Source organism: Bos indicus, chromosome 11 (genome assembly GCF_029378745.1).
Source record: "Bos indicus isolate NIAB-ARS_2022 breed Sahiwal x Tharparkar chromosome 11, NIAB-ARS_B.indTharparkar_mat_pri_1.0, whole genome shotgun sequence".
Classification (NCBI taxonomy): Eukaryota; Metazoa; Chordata; class Mammalia; order Artiodactyla; family Bovidae; genus Bos; species Bos indicus.
The window spans coordinates 93,492,199-93,515,633 of NC_091770.1; the positions used below are offsets into that span (position 1 = coordinate 93,492,199).

Consider the following 23,435-nt stretch of genomic DNA (forward strand, 5'->3'; position numbering starts at 1 on the left):
GAGGTTAAAGTATGTATTGATTTCTGAATTTTCAACATTAATAGAAAGAAGCTACAGTCCAGGTAATAGTAATATTCTTAGTTGTTCTAATTGCTGATAAGAAGAACAAATAGAAAAATTCTTAGAATGTATCATATGTTGGAAGAGTCTTTCATAATGATGACTTGTCTTTAGGTGAACCCAAGACTATGGGAAGAACTAACATAACACGGCCCACAGAATTCATCCTCCTGGGACTCTCCTCTCGACCTGAAGATCAGAAGCCACTCTTTGTAATGTTTCTCCCCATCTACCTCATCACAATGATAGGAAACCTGCTCATCATCCTGACCATCCGCTCAGACACTCGCCTCCAGACACCCATGTACTTTTTCCTGAGTGTCCTCTCCTTTGTTGACATCTGCTATGTGACTGTCATCATACCCAAGATGCTAGCAAACTTCTTATCAAAGACAAAGACAATCTCTTATGGTGAGTGTTTGACTCAGATGTACTTCTTTATTGCTTTTGGAAATACAGACAGTTACCTCCTGGCAGCCATGGCCATTGACCGCTATGTGGCCATCTGCAACCCCCTCCACTACATCACCATCATGAACCACAGACGCTGTGTCTTGCTCCTGGTCCTCTCCTTCTGCATTCCACACCTCCACTCTCTCTTGCATATTCTCTTGACCAACCAACTCGTCTTCTGTGCTTCCAATGTCATTCATCACTTTTTCTGTGATGACCAGCCAGTGCTAAAATTGTCCTGTTCCTCCCATTTTGTCAAGGAAATCACAGTCATGACAGAAGGATTAGCCATCATAATGACCCCCTTTTCATGCATCATCATCTCTTATTTGAGAATTTTCATTACTGTTCTGAAGATCCCTTCAGCTGCTGGGAAGTACAAAGCATTTTCCACCTGTGGCTCTCATCTCACAGTGGTGACCCTGTTTTATGGAAGCATCAGCTATGTCTATTTCAAGCCCCAGTCCAACTATACAGTCAAAGATAGAATAGCAACAGTTGTCTACACCATATTGACTCCAATGCTAAACCCATTTATCTATAGCCTAAGAAACAAAGACATGAAGCAGGGCTTGATGAAACTCATGCACAGAGTGAAAGATCAATAAAAGGAGCTGAGGTCTTAGTAGAATCCTACAAATCTCTTGCTCCTGACTGCAGGTTTTTAATGTCTGTGATTAGATTCTTAAGGATGGTATTTTCAAAAGTGGTTCATTCCTGATAAAAAGAATGCTTATCGCATGTGTTGAAGCTAGTATGTTGAAGCTACTCCTGAATATGATGCCTCCTTCCCAGTGGTCTCTAATATTATCTGGCTGGGACAAAGACTACCTGAATCTTGTTCTCTGTGCCTGGATCTAAATCTCAAACTTTGATTCTCCTTTCAGAAGGAGAATCTCTTTCACTTAATCCTGTGCTCAGTCACTCTGTCATGTCCAACTCTTTGAGATTCCATGGACTGTAGCCTGCCAGGCTGCTCTGTCCATGGAATTTTCCAGCCAAGAATACTGGAGCAGGTTGCCATTTCCTGCTCCAGGGGATCTTCTAAACCCAGAAGTTGAACCCCCATCTCCTGCATTGACTGGCAGATTCTTTACCACTGCACCACCTGGGAAGCCCCTCTCTGAACTCTAACCCTGCCAAAATCCCTCCTGGACTTGAGTTTCATCACTTCAAACTCCTGAGTATTGTTATTCATGGGGCTTCCCAGGTCATGTTAGTGGTAAGAACCCACCTGCCAATGCAGGAGACATAAGAGACGTATGTTTGATCCCTGGGTGAGGAAGGTCCCCTGGAGGAAGGTACAGCAACCCATTCCAGTATTCTTGCCAAGAGAATCCCATGGACAGAGAAGCCTGGCAGGCTGAAATTCATAGGGTCACAGAGTCAGACATGACTGAAGCAACTTAGCACACACACACATCCTTATTCCTAAGGCTGAGTTTTCTTATGTAGTCATTTAAATCTGAGTGTTTTTGTGTGTGCATGAGAGAGACTTCAGCACATTAGTCCAAAGGCTCCTCAATAACAAGATCTCTGTCTCTGATTATAAAGATCAGAATTACTCCTTCCTCTGCACCACCTCAAAGCTCAGGATCTGATTTCTAAAAGTATTATATTAAAAAAAAAAAAAAAAAAAAACAGCCTACCAGATGACTCTTGATGAACCAGTTCCAAGTCACATCCTCAAGTACCCATCATTTCAGTGTTCTTCTTCCTGCTCTCCACCGGGCACAACTAAAGAAACATTATGCCCTTCCTTATTCATTTCATTTGACCTGAATTCAACTGCACCATTTTCCCAGGCAGTAAATATCAGGTACCAGTTACTCTAGTAGTAGGTGTTTTCAACTACTGGGGATTCTTCTTTCTCAACAAATTTAAGCCAAGCTACAGAAATTATCAAATTGGGTAGGAGAAAATGCTCTTGTTCATTTGTAAGTTCTGAAAAATATTAAAGTCACTGCTAGTCCATACATTTTTGAATTTGGAAATTTAGAGGTTTGTGAATTCACTTGTCTGTTCAACTAATTTCTGTTTCTTGTCCACCATATGCCAGTCTACCAGACTTGGAAACAAAGATTATGTGCTAGTTCATAAGTCAAAAATCTGATGGCCAAAAATCTGTGGGATCCTGAGGAAACAAAATAACAGACAATGCAAGCATTTGGAGCAAAATGTTGTACTATTTGGGTTGTTTGAGTTTACAAGGTATAGAAGAACACACACTTTTTTTAACTGAAGTATAATTTTAATTGAAGTTTTATTATAGTGTATTAGTTTCAAGTATACAGCAAAGTGATTCAGTTCATATATATATATATATATATATATATATATATCAGATTCTTTTCCATTATAGGTTATTATAAGATATTGAATATAGTTCCCTGTGTTACACAGTAAATCTTTGTTTTTTGTGGACCACAAATACTTTTAAGGAACAGGAGTCAAATTAACTAATATCTTCAGACTTAAGGAAGAAGAGACTTTATTTGAAAGGATTATTGCAAGAGGGAGGAAAGACCTAGGGCAATAGAAAGGGAGGCTGCTATTTCAATTGGGAGGAACCCCCACCATGAGATCTGCAGGGGTCTCAAAGGTCAGAAAGAAAATGACTTTTTTAAAAGGGAGAAGAGAATGAGGCTAGAAAGCACCGTGCATAGAAAAGTGTGATGAACCGGTGGCCGCGGTGAGATTGGATAGTTGATCAGGGTAAGTTTTTCCCTGAGGTCAATGGATGCTACAGAGGAGTCACTAAGGAGGGGTTGTATTCTGACTCTGGCTGAGGGTGGGTCAAAGTTCAGCCATTTTCCAAGACACAAAAGGATGAATGGGTTCTTCTAACTTTGTCTTCCAGGAGCACAGGACTTGAGTAAAATTCAACATAGCCAAGGGGATTTTTGTAAAGGGTTATTGTAAGGATTCACAAGGCAAAAAAGTGAGATATAAGTCTCAGCTGCACAAACACAGATCTAAGACAATAAATCTAAAGTGTTTTCATCATACACACACAATAACTAGGTGAGGTGACAGATGTGTTGACTAACTTTATTGTGATAATCATTTCACAATATCTAAATATCTCAAACCATCACACTATACATCTTAAATCTACACAATGTTGTCAATTATGGGCTTCCCAGATGGCTCCATGGTAAAGAATCTGCGTGCCAATGCAAGAGCCACAGGAGACTTGGATTCAATCTCTGAGTCTGGAAGATCTCCTGGAGGAGGAAATAGCAACCCACTCCAGTTATTCTTGCCTGAATCCCATGAACAGAGGGGCCTGGTGGGCTACAGTCTATGGGGTCACAAAGAGTCAGATATGACTGAGTGACTGAGCTTGAGCACGAGTATTTGTCAGTACTCCAAAGGGAGCTGATAGCAGAGGGCTGTCTGTCAGCAGCTCCCCACCCTGCAATTACTGGGGCAAATAAGTCCTTCATTCCTAAGGGAGGATCCGGGAAGTGCATGACAATATCCATCACAGGTACTTAACACAGCAATTGCTCGTCAGCATTGTTTACTGTCATTTTTATTAGCAGCAGCAGCAACATCAATATCATCCATAGGTTCTTGTTTTTCCTCCAGACACTGAGGATCACTTCCCTCTGCTTAGTTGAAAAAATCATATATACTGTGATCCCTCTCTTCAATCTTAGCCCTATCCCACTGGTGCTACGTGTATGTCAATCATTGTTAGGCCATAATAGGTACACATTGAGAAAAACCACTGGGCATCTACCATACACCAGTCTCTGTCTTAGATGCTGGTGATCCAGTTATAAATGAAATGAAATATGTCCCCTCCTTCATGGGTCTTTCAGACCAGCTGATATGGAAGAAGTCATTACAAGTAGGATGAACATTGTAAGAAGAAATTAAGGAGATCTATATAAGCAATTCTTTACTTTTACCATGTGATCTCATTTAATGCTCACAATCCAATGAGGTCGACCTTATTAATTCTGTTCTATGGATTAAATATATTGGGGCTCGAAGAGAAATGCCTTGCCTCAAGTCACTCAGCTCGTAGGACAGGGAGCAGGAATTCAAAGACAGATACGCTGCCAATAAGATCATGCTCTCTCAGGTGCCTGGGTTTGTTCCCATGACAGGAGGGGAAATGCAAGTTGCTGGACCCTAATTAAAGCACCAAGGTATATTTAGGTTTAGAAACAGAGTCATTTAATTCAAAATGTCTGCCTTAACTTCATCAGAAGGAGTACACTGACTTGTGATTCTATCTCTAAACTAAAAGTTGCTCCACTCATTTATAATTTGGGGAGAAAGGATGACCCAGGAGAGTAGAAAAATAGTTTTTAAACCAAAGACTTCATCTACAGTTTAGTTATACTGGCAACAATGAATGAAAATGCACTGTATAACCAACCGGCCTACACTGTTAAGAGAATGTAATTTGGCACAGCCACTAAGGAGAGCAATATGGAGGTTCCTTAAGAAACTAAAAATAGAGCTACCATATGATCTAGCAATCCTACTCCTGGGCGTATATCTAGAGAAAATCATAATTCAAAAAGATACATGCACCCCAGTGTTCACTGAAGCACTATTTACAATAGCCAAGATATGGAAGCAACCTAAATGTCCACCAACAGATGAATGGATAAAGAAGATGTGGGGTATACATACGTATATTCAGTGGAATACTACTCAGCCATAAAAAATAATGCCATTTGCAGCAACATGGACAGACCTAGAGATTATCATACCAGGTGAAGTAAGCCAGACAAAAACAAATATCATATGCTATTGCTTAAATGCAGAATCTTAAAAAAAATACAAATGAACTTATAAGCAAAACAGAAATAGACTCACATACATAGAAAATAAATGTGGTTCCAAAGGGGAAGTGTGGGAGGAATAAGTTAGGAATTTGAGATTAACATATACACACTACTATGTATAAAATAGATAACCAACAAGGACCTACTGTATAGGACAGGGAATTGTACTCAATATTTTGCAATAACCTATAATGGAAAAGATTCTGAAAAGGAATATATAATTATGCATATATTCAGATATAGATATATAGATATATATATCACTTTGATGTACTCCTGAAACTCACACAGCATTGTAAATCAACTACACTTCAATTTCAAAAATGTACTTTATAAACAGTCATTATCTCTTCTCCTAGACGTGTTTGATGACTTTTTACAGTTATCTCAAACAAATTTTCACTTTTGATGACTGAATAAAAAGCAATTTAAGAGCAGAAAAGTCTTACCTCTAATATTAACTGGAAAGAAAAGGCAACAGAGTAAACCTGCATTTATGATAAACATAGTTAAGTCTAACTGACATTGAGACCTTCATTTCAATATGATTAATTGGTTAGCAAAAGACCTTCATTTAGTTCTTTCTATTTTTATCATTTTATAGACCAACATCTGAAAAATGCTTTTTTAAGTTCAAAGGATAAATTTCATAATCTCCTTCTGATTAGAGCTAATTATCTCCTTACAGAAAAATTTTTCTGATATTATTTTTTATTCTCTTTTTTATGTTCATTAAAACTTTTACTTTCCATATTTTTCAGAGAAAACGATATTGGTCTGTATACAATATTGGTCTGTATAGGTTAATTTCCCATCATTTATTCATTAAAATACCCACTGTAGTTGAATACACTGAAATTGAGACATGACTCTAAGGATTATTTCCATCATGCTTTACTGCTTGATCAGGAAAGCGTTTGACAGTGGGGTAAATAAAAATTCAATTTTCTTCTAAGTGCTACACTCTGTCCATATGTTGTAATACGATGTGGCTGTTAGTGGAATTTTTAATCATATTTAGTAAAGGAACACAGGGTGTCTGTATCTTGCTCTGCTACAATAAAACTTTCTCCACGTTGGCTTTTGTTGTTGTTGTTCAGTTGCTAAGTCGTATCTGACTCTTTGTGACCCCATGGACTACAGCACACCATGCTCTTCAGTCCATGGATTTCCCAGGCAAGAATACTGGAGTAGTTGCCATTTCCTTGTCCAAGGGATCTTACTGACTCAGGGATCAATATAAGCATATTCATTGCCAACTCTAATCCTAACCTAGTTTATCATGTAACAGGGAACAAAGAAAAAAGTGTATTTCTTAGGCTCTACAGAAGAGAGAACCTTATATGTGTATCAGGTTCTGCCAACAGAGGCACCAGGAGCAAACCTAAGGAAGAAAATGTGAAACATTTCATAGTAGTTGTTTTCTACCAAAAATTTTTTATTCTCAAAGAGGAGCCTTAGATTAGCATGTTTCCACATTTTCCCTTTGATAATTTACTCTGTCTTATTATGACTTGTCAAATTCAATTATTAAGAATTTTTGTGCAGCTTTTTTCCACTCTTCCTTTAGAACTCTGTTATATGAGTATTATCCCAGTATTTATATCTTCTTGAGGTATTGACTCTTTTACCAATAAATAATGTCCTTTTTTACCCCTTGTAACATTTTTTTGATTTAAAGTCTATTTTGTCTGATAATTACCAAAGCCATCTCAGCTCTATTTTGGTTAATATTTTCACTGAGTATCTTTTTCTACCCTTCCACTTTTATTTGTGTCCTGGGATCTAAAGTGAATCTCTTGTAGACAGTTAATGTTTAGATCACATTTGTTTGATTTAATCCAGTTAGCCAATCACTGTCTTTTTAATTAAATAGTTTAATTCATTTATAATTAAAGTAATTGTAGCTAAAGAAGGATTTAACTTCTGCCAATTTATTATTTGTTTTCTACATGTCTTATGTCTTTTTTGTTCTCCAGTTCCCCATTACTTTGTTCTTTTGTATCTAATTTATTTTTTTAGTTTACTGTTTTGATTCTCCTCTTATTTCCATATATATATACATGTATATATATTTAACTATTTTCTTCATGCTACCCTGGAGATTGCATCTTATATTTATTACACCCTAGTTTGAATTAATATCAATGTTCTGGTATTTAAAACTACTCAATAACAGTAGTAATTAGATAAAGACATATCATTTTGATAGCTAAACCTAATTCATAGGTTTAACAGACTCCATAGCAGTCTGTTTCTTCTTCTCTAGAACAGTAAAATATTTTCTTTAGAAATGAAACCTACTAATTACACCATCTAATTACAGTAGAGTTCTCAGGAGAAGCAGTGACTAGCAGAATGAGTGCTAATTACAATGACCTAGTGGTTTTTATTTATTTAGGTCTCTACGTTGACACAAATAGGATAAGAAAAATGAAAATTTTACTTTAAAAAATATAGTCCTGTTTTATAGAAATAAATATTGACATTTTAGAATTGGAATGAAATGAGTAAGAAAAATGTTAAATAACTGTAGAACCAAAGAACTAAGGGAATTTTCTTCTAACATTGGAAAATATTGCTTAAGCTGTTAGCTTAGTCCATGCTTAGGTCAATATCATAAATATTTACTGAGCATTCCCTGCAGTAAGGGCTTCCCTTATGGTTCAGCTGGTAAAGAATCTGCCTGCAATGTGGGAGAGCTGGGTTCAGTCCTTGGGTTGGGAAGATCCCCTGGAGAAGGGAATGGCTACCCACTCCAGAATTCTGGCCTGGAGAATTCCATGGACTGTATAGTCCATGGGGTCGCAAAGAGTTGGACATGACTGAGTAAATTTCGCTTGAACTTGAACCTCTGCAGTAAAGGATGGGTGCTAGGTGCTATGGGATTCTAATGTGTTAGAGCCAAGGGAAAATTATGTCTCTTTTACTTGGAGCTGTATATCCTCAGTGGATAACAGAGTGTATAGCTCATGGTAAACACATAACAAATACTTATGGACTGATGTGCTCATAGGTGAACTGAACATCATTTTTACCTCCTTAACTCCAGATTATTGTATTTAATTAAATCTAAAATACCATCTATTGTAAAATACATTATTTTAATATACCATTGAGAAAAATGCTCCCAATTATTTGTGACACGCCATAAACTTAAATGAACCTCAATATGAGATATTAAAGTATAAAAAAGTGTCTTATATTAATAAAATATGGATTTACTGATAAGATATCTGGATCATGAACAATATATAGCACATAGTGTCTGGAATAAGAGACTTCCCAGGTGTCTCAGTAGTAAAAGGATCCTCCTGCAACGCAGGAGACATGGGTTCGATCCCTGATTTGGGAAGATCCCTAGGAGAAGGAAATGGCAACCCACTCCAGTATTTTGCTGGGAAATCCTGTGGACAGAGGAGCCTGGCGGGCTACAGTAGGGGTTGCAAAGAGTCCGACATGACTGAGCGACTGAACACACATGCTCATCTGGAATAAGGCCTGGGTTTGATTCAGGGCTCCAAAAGCTTTCATGTTTAATCTGACAAAGAAAAAAAATAAGGCAATATTTTAGCTCCCTTAGTAAATAGAAGGCTGTGTCTTAACATAAAAGTTTTAATTTTGTCAAAGAAAAGAGAGAGGTCTTTCAGGGGAGTAATTCAACTATACAGTTTGGCTTCAAAGAGTCCCTGATTCGAGTTATATTTTGTCAACTACCTTATTTTTTTAAGTCACTATACAATGAAGAAAATAAATGTACATGTTATGAGGCTGTTGTGTGGTTTGTGTCAGAGAGACTTATAAATTCCTGAGTACATAAATGTTAGGTGCCTTCCTTTAAGTGAAAGATTATGTTACAATAAACATGATTTGTGTTTAATGGAAATTCATGTACTGAGGGAGCAGAGACGACAGATATATCATTCTAATCAGGTCACCAAGGAATGCTCCCTATAGGAGGCTGCATTTGAGCCTGGAGATGCAGGTGAAGGGAGAAATGCAAGACAGTGAGGTGGTTGAATTGTAAGATGTGATCAGGAATCACTAAGTAACAGGAAATGAGCAACATGTATTTGGTGGGGCATGTCGAGACCCTGATGTAGGGATTCTGTGTGCTTTTGTGAGTTGAGAAGAGTCAACAATCTGAAGCTGGTAGTTTTCCATAGTGGTGGCAGCAAGGAATGGTAATCAAATATCTGAGCAGACTTGAGGTCACCAGGGAAGGGTGATCTAAGGTTAGTTTCAAAGGCTATGATCCTCCCTTTTGTTAGAGGATAGTGACATAAAGCCACAGCTACTGAACTGTCACACGAGTGTATGTTCCTCGGTTCTTTGTCTCATCACAACAAAGATTTGGAGCGACAGACATTAAAGCCCTCGGTGCATCACAGCTCTTGGGTCTTGGACAAACCGTGTTATAGCACTTAAGCAAATCAGTGTTACAGCTCTATTTTATTTAGAAGATAGCAGGAGAATCCATCCTCGAAGTGTGAGGGCATGCCAAGTCAAAGACTCGAAGAGAAGAGAGTGGAGGAGTGCATGGGGAGGGAGAGAGAGAGAGAGAGAGAGAGAGAGAGAGAGAGAGAAAGCGTGTGCATGCACGCAGGAGAGAGAGAGTCTGTGAGAAAGTGCTTTGGCTCCTCCTTTTATATGTTTTCCCTATTCTACCTAACAGAACTAACAGCTGTATCTAAATTTGGGAGAAATGGAGAGACAGTAGTTGTCCTTTGTTAAAATGGAGGCATTCAGAGAGGCCAAATGGAGACTTTATAGGCTCAAGTGGGATCCTGAGCCCAGATATCCCTGCCTGGTACTCCATCCTCGGTGCTACATGGGACACCGCCCAGGTAAGCCCTCAGAGGGGTTGAAGAGCCAGGGATGGAAAATTATTGTCCCTCTTGGATACCTATGTCAAGCTAAACAGAGGTTACACTAGACCCACAGGTTTGAAGAAAGGGACTTGGGGCCATACTTGGAGGCAGAACATGTAATTCTCCTGGATCCATGGAGATGATCCTGCACAAAATTAATGGATGTTTGTTTCCTTACTCTCTCCTCCACCAAACACCAGGGACTTAGTGACACAGTATTAGAGGATGCTCCCAGGAGGGAAGCAGGAGCTGTAAGTATCTGCAGGTTGTGAAGGATGAAAAGAATCCAGGGAAGGGAGCATCAGATTGAAGAAACATTAGGAAATGGTCTGCAGTCAATCAGGTACCTTTTCTGTATGCTATCTCTTGGCACAGTTTTGTCTTCTTTTTGACAAGTCATTCCGCGGAGCATAAGTAAGGGAAGAGTGGAATAAATAGATGAGGCAAGACTTCAAAGTTCTTCCCAGGTAAGAAATCAACTTTGAGAATGCCTGGCAAGAAGGTGTGAATATCTGATCTCGGAGAGATAATTAGTCATCACTGGGTACTAAATAAGTAATTAGTCATCACTAGAGACTAAATATGTTCATGAAAATGTTGAGTTTTTATGTCTATACTCCAAAGTTGAATCTTCCTTTACCCATCTGTCTGTGAGTCACATTCCTCTGGCCTCAGGACATGAATTATCAGTCAATGAACAAGGAGATTGGGGAGTTCATTTTGTCGTGCTAGTTCACTCCCTCTTTCTCACTTCCCCTTCCCCATCTCTCTTTTCACTAAAACTGTTTACATTCAATTCAGTGTGCTTTAGATGACTTCCTTGCTCCATTATATATGATGTGGAAAGAAGCATCTTGATTCAAAAAGATTCACCAACTGCAAACTAGATGAGATGACTATCTCATGATTATCAAGATGTGGATTAGTCACTGATAATCCTTAATCAGAAGCTGACCTGAACCTGATTCACAGACTGCATCTGTGGTTCCTGTGATTATGAGCCACAGAGTAGGAAAGAGGGAAAGGAAACCAAGCTCTCAAAGCCCTTTCTCTCTCTCTCTGTCTCTCTCTCACCAATGCCACCCCGCATCTGTTTTCTATAGCTCTCCATCGCAAAGATTTTTTAAAAAACAAGTGAAAACATACTTTGACCTCAATTTCTCCATATTCAGGGGGAAAAAACATTACATTAAAAACTCTATTTATTAATAACCACTCAGTGTAAGAACTAGATGGAAAGATGCATGTCCCAGGTGACAAGAACCATCCATTGACCTTATTGTTTATCTGCAGGTGCATTCAAGTCCATGGGGATGTCCAACCTAACAAGACTCCCTGAATTCATCCTCTTGGGACTCTCTTCTCGCCCTGAGGACCAGAAACCACTCTTTGCCCTCTTTCTTATCATGTACCTGGTCACTTTGATGGGAAATCTGCTCATCATCTTGGCTATCCACTCTGATCCTCAGCTCCAAAACCCAATGTATTTCTTCCTGAGCATCTTGTCCTTTGCTGACGTTTGCTACACAACAGTTATAGTCCCCAAGATGTTAGTGAACTTTTTATCAGAGAAAAAGACCATTTCCTATGCTGAATGTCTGGTGCAGATGTATTTCTTCCTAGTCTTTGGAAACATGGACAGTTACCTCCTGGCAGCCATGGCCATTGACCGCTATGTAGCTATCTGCAATCCCTTGCACTATGTCACTGTTATGAACCATGGACGCTGTATGTTGCTACTGGCCTTCTCCACAGCTTTCTCCTGCCTTCACTCCCTCCTGCATGTCCTCCTGGTGAATCAGCTCACTTTTTGTGCATCAAATGTTATCCATCACTTTTTCTGTGATGTCAACCCAGTTCTGAAGCTAGCCTGCTCTTCTACCTCTGTCAATGAAGTTGTTGCCACGACAGAAGGAGGGGTTTCTGTGATGGCCCCATTTGTCTGCATCATCATCTCTTACCTGAGAATCCTCATTGCGGTCCTCAAAATTCCCTCAGCTGCTGGAAAACGCAAAGCCTTCTCCACCTGCAGCTCTCATGTCACTGTGGTGACTCTCTTTTATGGGAGTATTTGCTGTGTCTATTTCCAGCCATTGTCCAGCTACACTGTCAAAGATGGAATAGTAACGGTCAACTACACTGTGCTGATACCAATGTTGAACCCATTTATCTACAGTTTAAGAAACAAAGGCATGAAACAGGGCTTAGAGAAATTGATAAGCAGGATGAAGTTTCAAACGAATAGGCTTTCCACTACAAATTCCAACAAAATCCATGGAGCCTGATTGAAAGGTGTCTGTGTGGATGTGTGTGCACATGTGCACACTCATGCACACACACTTCAGCATCTGAGGGAAGTCTTTTATGGAGAAATACTCTTTCATCAACTGGGTGGACAGTTTTCCACCCTGTGGTCTCTATCATGCCGTGGTTGGATAGTTCTACCCATGTCCTGGTACCTATGCTAGAACTGTAGACTCACTCCATGATACCTCTCCATTCTAGGAAAATCACGTCCCCTTTATTCCTTCTATATTTACTTGGAACTGTCCATTTTTCCATCTATTTATAACTTCAGCCAAGTTTAGGCATTTGAATTTTTGTACACATCTATCGAGAAATCTATTCGTGCACAAAGATATTTATGCATACATAACCACTCTGTTCTATTTAAACTTTCAGACATTTTTTGCAGGTGTGTCTGTGTGTGTGTATTTGGAGTGGGGGGCGGTGACCTCCTTATCAGACCAGACTCGGGGTCTCCTTACCTGTGTGTTTTTCTCTCTGAAAATGCCTATATTTCCATGTCTTTTTTATCTGTTTATTTTTTCAGAATGAAGGAAGATTTATTTATTCTATGTAATCAGAAATGTTTCCTATAGCCCCTGGAGGCAGAATAAAAAATCAATGGATGCATTTCAATTTAAAAAAAAGATAAATGGATGTAAACTAATAGTTACAAGCATTTGGTTTAGAATGCCTGATATGAAAGAGCCTTTCAATTTAGGTGGGGAATGAATTATATAGAAAAGCAGAATCAGAGAGAGGAAGACAAACACTCTAGCCTTCATTTATATGTTGAATCTAAAAATCAAAGCTAATGAATACATAAAACAGAAACAGACCACAAATACAGAGAACAAACCAGTGGTTGCCAGAGGGGAAGGGCAGTTTGGGGCAGGTAGGAATGGGAAAAATAGGTGAAAGGGAATAAGATCTCTTATTAATAAGTGTCAGCTATAAAATAAAGTCACAGGCAAGGGATGTAATGTACAAAATGGGAATATAGTCAATAACATTATAATAACTTTGTATGGTGTACAGTCTATCAATTCAGTCACTCAGTCATGTCCAACTCTTTGCCACCCCATGGACTGCAGCATGCCAGGCTTCCCTGTCCATCACCAGCTCCCAGAGCTAGCTCAAACTCATGCCCATTGAGTCGGTGATGCCATCCAACCATCTCATCTTATGCTGTCCCCTTCTCCTCCTGCCTTCAATCTTTCCCAGCATCAGTGTCTTTTCCAATGAGTCAGTTCTTTGCATCTGGTGGCCAAAGTGTTATAGACTATAGTGTATAATCTATAAAAATATCAAATCACTGTTGTTCACCTGACACTAATATAATATTATAAGTCAACTATACTTCAATTTAAAAAAAGCAAAAGAAAGCAGTCAGATGAATTACTATGCATTATGTTGTTATGGGTAAGGACAGTTTAGGGTGACTTTCTCTCCTGGTGTTTGTACTTTAACAAATGGAATTGTTTAAGTCAAACAAATTAATCTCTCATGGTATGTTACACAAGGAATTAATGGATGACCTCAAAGTTTTAAATGATAAAATAAAGAGTGCTTAAATCCCTTTGATTTTGCTTCAATCATCCCTTATGCAGGTAAAATTTATGAAATTCTTAAGTTGAAATTATAATAATCCCCAGGATCTCAGAATGTGACTTATTTGGGGATAAGTTCTTTAAAGAGGCAATTAAGTTAAAATACAAAGAACTGACTCATTGGAAAAGACCCTGATGCTGGGAAAGATTGAAGGCAGGAGGAGAAGGGGATGACAGAGGATGAGATAGTTGGATGGCATCATCGACTCAATGGACATGAGTTTCAGCCAGCTACAGGAGTTGGTGATGGACAGGGAAGCCTGGCATGCTGCATTCCATGGGGTCACAGAGTCAGACACAACTGAGTGACTGAACTGAACTGAAGTTATAAGGATGTCATTAGGATGGCCTCTACTACTATATGGTGTCTATAAAAAGAGATTAGAACACAGATACACACAGAGGGAGGACCATGTGAAGACACAGGGACAAGACGGCAAGTCAAAGAAAGAGGCCTCAGAAGAAACCAACCCTCCCAATACCCCGGTCTCAGATGTCTGTGGGTGCATGCTAAGTCATTTCAGTGATGTCCGACTCTTTGCAACCCTACGCACTGTAGCCCACCAGGCTTCTCTGTCCAGGGGATTCTTCAGGCAAGAATACTGGAGTGGGTTGCCATGCCCTTCACCAGGGGATCTTCCCGACCCAGGGATTGAGCCCACATCTCTTACATCTACCTGTATGGGCAAGCAGGTTCTTTACCACTAACACCACCTAGGAAGTCCCAGAACTGGGAGAAGATAGATTTCTGTTGTTTAAGCCAGCCAACCTGTGATACTTTGTTATGGCAGCCCTAGTGGTAAAGGACCTACCTGCCAATGCAGGAGACATAAGAGATGTGGGTTTGACCCTGGGTTGGGAAGATCCCTTGGAGGAAGGCATGGCTACCCACTCCAGTATTCTTGCCTGGAGAATCTGATGGACAGAGGAGCCTGGCAAGCTATAGTTCATGGGGTCGCAAAGAGTTGGACACAACTGAAGCAACTCAGCACACACAGCAAACAAATAAAACACCTTTGATGATCTTGCTGGTGATAACTGAAAAGCACATGGCACTCATTGTCTCAAATATTTAATCCACAAGTACTCCACATGTCTTTCATTCTGGCTATTCCATTAGTTTTCAAAACCTGAAAGTCTATTTCCAGTTTTTTAAGGAATCTCCACACTGTTCTCCATAGTGGCTGTACTAGTTTGCATTCCCACCAACAGTGTAAGAGGGTTCCCTTTTCCACATCCTCTCCAGTATTTATTACTTGTATGATCCAGCAATCCCACTGCTGGGCATACACACCGAGGAAACCAGAATTGAAAGAGACACATGTACCCCAATGTTCATCACAGCACTGTTTATAATAGCCAGGACATGGAAGCAACCTAGATGTCCATCAGCAGATGAATGGATAAGAAAGCTGTGGTACATATACACAATGGAGTATTACTCAGCCATTAAAAAGAATACATTTGAATCAGTTCTAAAGAGGTGGATGAAACTGGAGCCTATTATACAGAGTGAAGTAAGCCAGAAAGAAAAACACCAATACAGTATACTAATGCATATATATGGAATTTAGAAAGATGGCAACAATAACCCTGTATACAAGACAGCAAAAGAGACACTGATGTATGGAACAGTCTTTTGGACTCTGTGGGAGAGGGAAAGGGTGGGATGATTTGGGAGAATGGCATTGAAATACGTATAATATCATATATGAAACGAGTTGCCAGTCCAGGTTCGATGCACGGTACTGGATGCTTGGGGCTGGTGCACTGGGACGACCCAGAGGGATGGTATGGGGAGGGAGGAGGGAGGAGGGTTCAGGATGGAGAACACATGTATGCCTGTGGCGGATTCATATTGATGTATGGCAGAACCAATACAAAATTGTAAAGTTTAAAAATAAAATAAAATTTTTTAAAAAAAGAAAAAAAAAAAAAAAAACCTGAAAGTCTCTGATTTGTGGGTAAATCCAGTGGAATATAAAACTAGGAAATTTCCATAACCTCTAGCTTGCTTGGGAATAAGACCTAAACTTAACTAGTAAGAGATGGGGTACAAAAGTCAGAGCAAATGATCAGAATGATTAATAGGTTCCCCACTAGAGCAATGAGGTATACAAAGAGAAAAAGGACAAAGAGAGGCCTCTAGTACTCAAACCAGAAGAGTCTCTGGAGGATGAAATCAAACTGTATAGTTGAGATTCACTTGTAGATACATAAAAAAATTTTAATAAATTCTGCCAGATTAGATTCTTAGCAATTCACAGTCTCCAGAAAAACATAAAGGCTGCATTTCTCCATATCTCCACCAATACTGTATGCTACTAATTTATAAAGATTTAAAATCTCAATCTGATGATGGACAGTGGCATCTTAGGCATTTTTCCCTACTGAAGCAGGAGAGCAAATTTCCTATCATTATTGAGCTTTTGCACCATCTCTTTAAACTGGACATCCCAAGTGGCTCAAGTGATAAAGAATCTGCCTGCCAATGCAGGAGACACAGGTTTGAACCCTGGATTGGAAAGAACCTCTGGAGGAGAAAATGGCAACACACTCTAGTATTCTTGCCTGGAAAATTCCATGGACAGAGGAGCCTGGTGGGCTATAGCCCATGGGGTTGCAAAGAGTCGGACACAACTTAGTGGCTGAACACAGCACACTTCCTTAAATTGCCTAAGTATTTTGCCCTTTGGGGAGATTGTTGTAATTTTCTTATCAACTGGTAGGACCTCTGTAAATTGAGAATGTTAAAAGTTTGTTTACTTATGTGTTTACAAGTATTTTCTTCAAATGTCCTGTAGTTTCACTTTTAAAAATCAATATTTTTTTTATTTTCAACATAGACTAGTTTATTCATCCTTTCTTTTACATTCTGAGTGAGAAGGTAGGCTATGTAAATAATAATAAAATTTGTTCTAGTATTTTGTAAGTATTCTTGATTTGGCCTTATATTTTTAATCAAGCTGGAGTACAGACTTTTGGAGGGCACAAACAAAACTTTGTGTGCATCAGGAGCCAGGAAAAAGGAGCAGTGTCCCCACAAGAGATCAAACCAGTCAATCCTAAAGGACATCAGTTGGAAGGATTGATGCTGAATCTGAAGCTCCAATACTTTGGCTACCTGATTCAAAGAATTAACTCATTGGAAAAGACCCTGATGCTTGGAAAGATTGAAGGCAGGAGGAGAAGGGTATGACAGAGGATGGGATGGTTGGATGTCATCACCGACTCAATGGACATGCGTTTGAGCAAGTTCCAGGAATTGGTGATAGACAGGGAAGCCTGGCATACTGCAGTCCATGGGGTCACAAAGAGTCAGACGTGACTGAGTGACTGAACTGAAGAGTGCAATTTTATATGACCCTTATAAATCTATCTTTCTGATTCCAGAATTATCTTAAAACACCCTTTCTCACTAAATTAAAAAGTCACCAATATCATATGCCTAATAAGATCAGTGAACTAAAATGGGCTAGAATGGGTGAATTTCACTCAGATGACCATTATATCTACTACTGTGGGCAATAGCATTGAAACATGTATATTATCATATGTGAAATAGATCGCCAGTCCAGGTTGGATACATGAGACAGAGTGCTCAGGGCTGGTACACTGGGATGACCCTGAGGGATGGGATGGGGAGGGAGGTGGGAGGGGGGTTCAGGATGGGGAACACATGTACACCCATGGCTGATTCATGTCAACATATGGCAAAAACCATTACAATATTGTAAAGTAATTAGCCTCCAATTAAAGAAAAAAAGAATCCCTTAGAAGAAATGGGAATAGCCATCATAGTCAACAAAAGAGTCATCCCCAAAATGACAGAATGATCTTGGTTCCTTTCCAAGGCAAAGCACTCAATATCACAGTAATCTAAGTCTATGCCCCAAACAATAATGCTGAAGAAGCTGAAGTTGAACAGTTCTATGAAGACCTACAAGACCTTCTAGAACTAACACCCAAAAAAGATGTCCTTTTCATTATAGGGGACTGGAATGCAAAAGTAGGAAGTCAAGAAACACCTGGAGTAACAGGCAAATTCGGCCTCGGAGTACAGAATGAAGCAGGGCAGACGCTAATAGAGTTTTGCCAAAGGAACCCACTGGTCATAGCAAACACACTCTTCCAACAACACAAGGGAAGACTCTACATGTGGACATCACCAGATGGTCAACACCAAAATCAGACTGATTATATTCTTTGCAGCCAAAGATGGAGAAGCTCTATACAGTCAGCAAAAACAAGACTGGGTGCTGACTGTGGCTCAGATCATGAACTCCTTATTGCCAAATTCAGATTAAATTGAAGAAAGTAGGGAAAACTACTAAACCATTCAGGTATGACCTAAATCAAATTATGATTATACAGTAGAAGTGACAAACAGATTCAAGGGATTAGATCTGATAGACAGAGTGCCTGATGAACTATGGATGGAGGTTCATGACATTGTACAGGAGACAGTGATCAAGACCATCCCCAGGGGAAAAAAAAAAAATGCAAAAAGGCAAAATGGTTGTCTGAGGAGGCCTTACAAATAGCTGTGAAGAGAAGAAAAAGGCAAATGAGTAAAGGAAAGATACAGCCATTTGAATGCAGAGTTCCAAAGAATAGCAAGAAGAGATAAGAAAGCCTTCTTCAATGATCAATGCAAAGAGATAGAGGAAAACAGTAGAATGGGAAAGACTAGAGATCTCTTCAAGAAAATTAGAGATACCAAGAGAACATTTCATGCAGAGATGGGCTCGATAAAGGACAGAAATGGTATGGACCTAACAGAAGCAGAAGATATTAAGAATAGGTGGCAAGAATACACAAAAAGACTATCCAAAAAGATCTTCATGACTTAGATAAACACGATGGTGTGATCACTCATCTAGAGCCAGACATCCTGGAATGTAAGTCAAGCAGGTCTTAAGAAGCATCACTACGAACAAAGCTAGTAGAGGTGATAGAATTCAAATCGAGCTATTTCAAATCCTGAAAGATGATGCTGTGAAAGTGCCACACTCAATATGCCAGAAAATCTTGAAAACTCAACAGTGGCCACAGGACTGGAAAAGGTCAGTTTTCATTCCAGTCCCAAAGAAAGGCAATGCCAAAGAGTGCTCAAACTACTGCACAATTGCACTCATCTTACACGCTAGTAAAGTAATGCTCAAAATTCTCCAAGCCACGCTTCAACAGTTCATGAACTGTGAACTTCCAGGTGTTCAAGCTGGATTTAGAAAAGGCAGAGGAACCAGAGATCAAATTACCAACATTCATTGGATCATCAAAAAATAAAGAGAGTTTCTGAAAAGCATCTACTTCTGCTTTATTGACTATACCAAAGCCTTTGACTGTGTGGATCACAACAAACTGTGGAAAATTCTGAAAGAGATGGGAATAACAGACCACCTCACCTGCCTCCTGAGAAATCTGTACGCAGCTCAAGAAGCAACAGTTAGAACTGGACATGGAACAACAGACTGGTTTGAAATTGGGAAAGGAGTACGTCAAGGCTGTATTTTGTCACCGTGCTTATTTAACTTATTTTTTTTTATTTTATTTTGTTTTTAAACTTTACAATATTGTATTAGTTTTGCCAAATATCGAAATGAATCCGCCACAGGTATACCCGCGTTCCCCATCCTGAACCCTCCTCCCTCCTCCCTCCCCTACCCTCCCTCTGGGTCCTCCCAGTGCACCAGCCCCAAGCATCCAGTACCGTGCATCGAACCTGGACTGGAGACTCATTTCATACATGATATTATACATGTTTCAATGCTATTCTCCCAAATCTCCCCACCCTCTCCCTCTCCCACAGAGTCCATAAGACTGATCTATACACCAGTGTCTCTTTTGCTGTCTCATACACAGGGTTATTGTTACCATCTTTCTAAATTCCATATATATGCGTTAGTATACTGTGTTGGTGTTTTTCTTTCTGGCTTACTTCACTCTGTATAATAGGTTCCAGTTTCATCCATCCCATTAGAACTGATTCAAATGTATTCTTTTTAATGGCTGAGTAATACTCCATTGTGTATATGTACCAAGCAGGGTACATCCTGAGAAACGCTGGGCTGGATGAAGCACAAGCTGGAATCAAGATTGCCAGGAGAAATATCAATAACCTCAGATATGGAGATGACACTACCCTTATGGCAGAAAGCAAAGAAGAACTAAAGGGCCTCTTGATGAAAGTGAAAGAGGAGAGTGAAAAAGTTGGGTTAAAACTCAACATTCAGAAAACTAAGATCATGGCATCTGGTCCCATCACGTCATGGCAAATAGATGGAAACAATTGAAAACCGTGAGAGATTTTATTTGGGGCGGGGGGGGGGGGGGCCTCCAAAATCACTGTAGATGGTGACTGCAGCCATGAAATTAAAAGACACTTGCTCCTTGGAAGAAAAGTTATGACCAACCGAGACAGCATATGAAAAAGCGGAGACATTACTTTGCCAACAGAGGTCCATCTAGTCAAAGCTATGGTTCTTCCAATAGTTACGTAAGGATGTGAGAGTTGGACTATAAAGAAAGCTGAGCACCGAAGAATTGATGCTTTTGAACTGTGGTGTTGGAGAAGACTCTGGAGAGTCCCTTGAACAGCAAGGAGATCAAACCAATCCATCCTAAAGGAAATCAATTCTGAATATTCATTGGAAGGACTGATGCTGAAGCTGAAGCTCCAACACTTTGGCCTCCTGCTGCGAAGAACTGACTCATTGGAAAAGACCCTGATGCTGGGAAAGATTGAGGGCTGGAGAAGAAGGGGACAACAGAGGATGAGATGGTTGGATGGCACCACCGACTCAATGGACATGAGTTTGAGTAGGCTCCGGGATTTGGTGATGGACAGGGAAGCCTGGCGTGCTGCAGTCCATGGGGTCACAAAGGGTTGGACACGACTGAGCAACCAAACTGAACTGAGCTGAACTGTCTATTTCTGGACTCTCTATTCTGTTCCACTAATTTAATTGTCTCTTCTTGTGTCAAGCCAGAATGTTTAATGACCATAGCTATGTTTAATTCATACTAAAGTAATTCCTTCTTTGAATATGATATTTCAAAATTATTTTTGACAATTCTCACACATTTATTTCTTTATGTGAACTTTCTAAAAGTGATAAATTCTACGTTTTTTCTCTTAACCAATCCTTCTCATGTGTGGGATCACAAACAAATCACAGGATTAAGTGGACTGTATGTAAAGTGCTTAGACCAGTAGCTGGCTGTTAATAAGCATTCAATAAATGTTAATTTTGTCATTACTGTCACTTATCTGTTCTTTTCATAATGCCAAATCAGATGGAACACTCAGATTTGATCACAAGAAGACAAGAACTTGCTTTTTTTTAAAGCTATGTAAACAAAACTAGTTTAGAAACAGTGGTGCAGCAGTAAATGACAGCTTGCAGCAAAGAGCAGTGAGCAGTAGCTGGAAGCAAGATCTTAGTTTCCCAGACCAAGAGTCCTAACCGCTGGATCACAGGTGCCAGCAGTTAGGAGTAGGGTCCCCAGTCCTTGGCTTCCTCGTCAAGAACAAATGCAGGCAAGGAGGCAGATGGTAAAGAGTAAAGTAAAACCTTTATTGAAAAGAAGAATACATGTGGAAAGGCACATGGGCAAGCTCAGAGAGAGAATCACACCTTTGGGAAGCTTAAGTCCTTTACAATGGGGCATTTTTCCGGATCTTTGTCTTCCCTCACGCTAATCATCGTGCTTTGTCCCCCACCCCCACCTCCCTCCCGCGCCTGGTTAATTTGCCTCAGGACTTTCCCCTGGGGTGCGCACTCACACCTTAGCCGAGATGGATCTCAAAGTGAAGGCTCTGGGAGGAACAAGACTCACTATGGCCTGGAACAAGACTCACTATGGCCTGGAATTATCCTGACTTTTGATTCCAGGAAGTCTTTATGCACATGTATAGAGTCTCCCTTATCCTTTACTCAGGGTTTTTGCCTCTCTTTGTCCCTGCCATGATTATTCCCTTGAGATGTTTACAAGAGACCAAGACTGGCTATTTACCCTGTATCTGTTGTTACTTCCATTTTGGAGGGCAAACAGGAGGCAGGTTGTAAGTTCTTCAACTGGAGCCCACCTATCTCTTGCCTCAGGAAGTGCAAATAGGAGGCTGGCTGGTTGTAAATGTCCAACCTGGAGCCTATCTATCTCCTACCTCAACAGAATATTCAGTTAGCTGTCCAGAGTCCTCTGCATTAGGATTCTATGCTCAAGATACAAATAACAATAACGTGTTACTTTGCTTCCACTTTGCCATTTTTCTTTGGGCAGCATTTTCCTTAGCAACCTCATGGAAAGAGGCAGCTGGACCTTAGAGTGAGATTCACATTTTCCCAAGTCCCTTGCCCATAAGGTCCTCTTAATAATTTCCACCATCTGGTGAGCTAGCATATACTTTTAATCATTTATTTTAATAAATTTATAGGTGCTAGTTAGATCATCATAGTAATGAAAAGTAACCAGCACAAATCAATCACCTACAACTCTGACTGATAGGAATTAATCACCTCATTTCAAAGATGAGGCCAAAGTTCAGAGGTGAAGCGACAAAGTCATGAACAGGTAAGTGGTCACCACAACTCAATCTCAGAATTGATTAACTCTAAATCCCAACTGCCTCCCCAAACGTTATGGGGAGAAATGGTAAATGTCTAAGGCCACGTCTTAATCTGCATGAGGATGTAGTCAAGGCCATTCCCCAGAGTCCCTCCTGAGTTTCTTTCTGGAAGAGTTCTGAACCAGATGAGCCAATGTTCTGATCAGATCGACATTTCTGCCCTTGAGGAAAGGTATATTTTTCTAACTAGGCAGGGGGATGGATGAACCTGGGTAGTCTGTTTCTCTGACTGACAACTGTGTTGGAATCAGTTGTGACCAACGTTACAGTGAGACTGACTTGCTGTGCTAAGAGGCTCCAGCCTTAATTCCCAATCAACAATTCACAAGGAGAAGCCAAACTTCTACCTCTAGACTTTATTTAATTAGGCTGCAAGGAGCTGCCCTGAGTGGTTAATTAGCATCAGAGTCAAGATGCCTAGAGGTTCACTAGCCAAATCTCCCGTGAGTCTTGTTAAGAAAGCTGAGAGTGTGCCCGTCCCTCTGAGGGAGCTTCTGCAGTGATAGTGGCTCAGAAACTTTTCTGACACGTTGTCAGAAAAGACCTGGTTTTTCTGGTTTTCCTCCTGGGCTGCTCTCAAGGGGCCATATTCTGCTTTAATTCTAGAAACAGGAAACGGGATGCCTTAACTCAGAAGATTTGCCTCCTCCCATCTGACACCAATCCCCCAGGGCAACATTGGAGGGAGCTACTAGATAATCGTTTTTAGAGG

General features: G+C 40.0%; 3 protein-coding genes across 4 annotated transcripts in view; 2 read left to right on the forward strand and 1 right to left on the reverse strand.

Annotated features, from left to right (window-relative positions):
* OR1B1 (olfactory receptor family 1 subfamily B member 1) overlaps window positions 1-23,435 on the reverse strand; it is a 184,991-nt gene that overhangs the window by 43,135 nt on the left and 118,421 nt on the right. The window lies entirely within an intron of this gene.
* LOC109565836 (olfactory receptor 1L1) lies at window positions 180-1,121 on the forward strand. Its single transcript, XM_019969784.2, has one exon. It carries the CDS (start codon window positions 189-191, stop codon window positions 1,119-1,121), a length of 933 nt encoding a protein of 310 aa, XP_019825343.1. The 5' UTR covers window positions 180-188.
* LOC109565815 (olfactory receptor 1L3-like) lies at window positions 11,503-12,480 on the forward strand. Its single transcript, XM_019969753.2, has one exon. It carries the CDS (start codon window positions 11,503-11,505, stop codon window positions 12,478-12,480), a length of 978 nt encoding a protein of 325 aa, XP_019825312.2.

Excerpts from the sequence above, each read along its gene's own strand:
- LOC109565836 (XM_019969784.2), top strand. The coding sequence starts at position 189 with ATGGGAAGAACTAACATAACACGGCCCACAGAATTCATCCTCCTGGGA.
- LOC109565815 (XM_019969753.2), top strand. The coding sequence starts at position 11,503 with ATGGGGATGTCCAACCTAACAAGACTCCCTGAATTCATCCTCTTGGGA.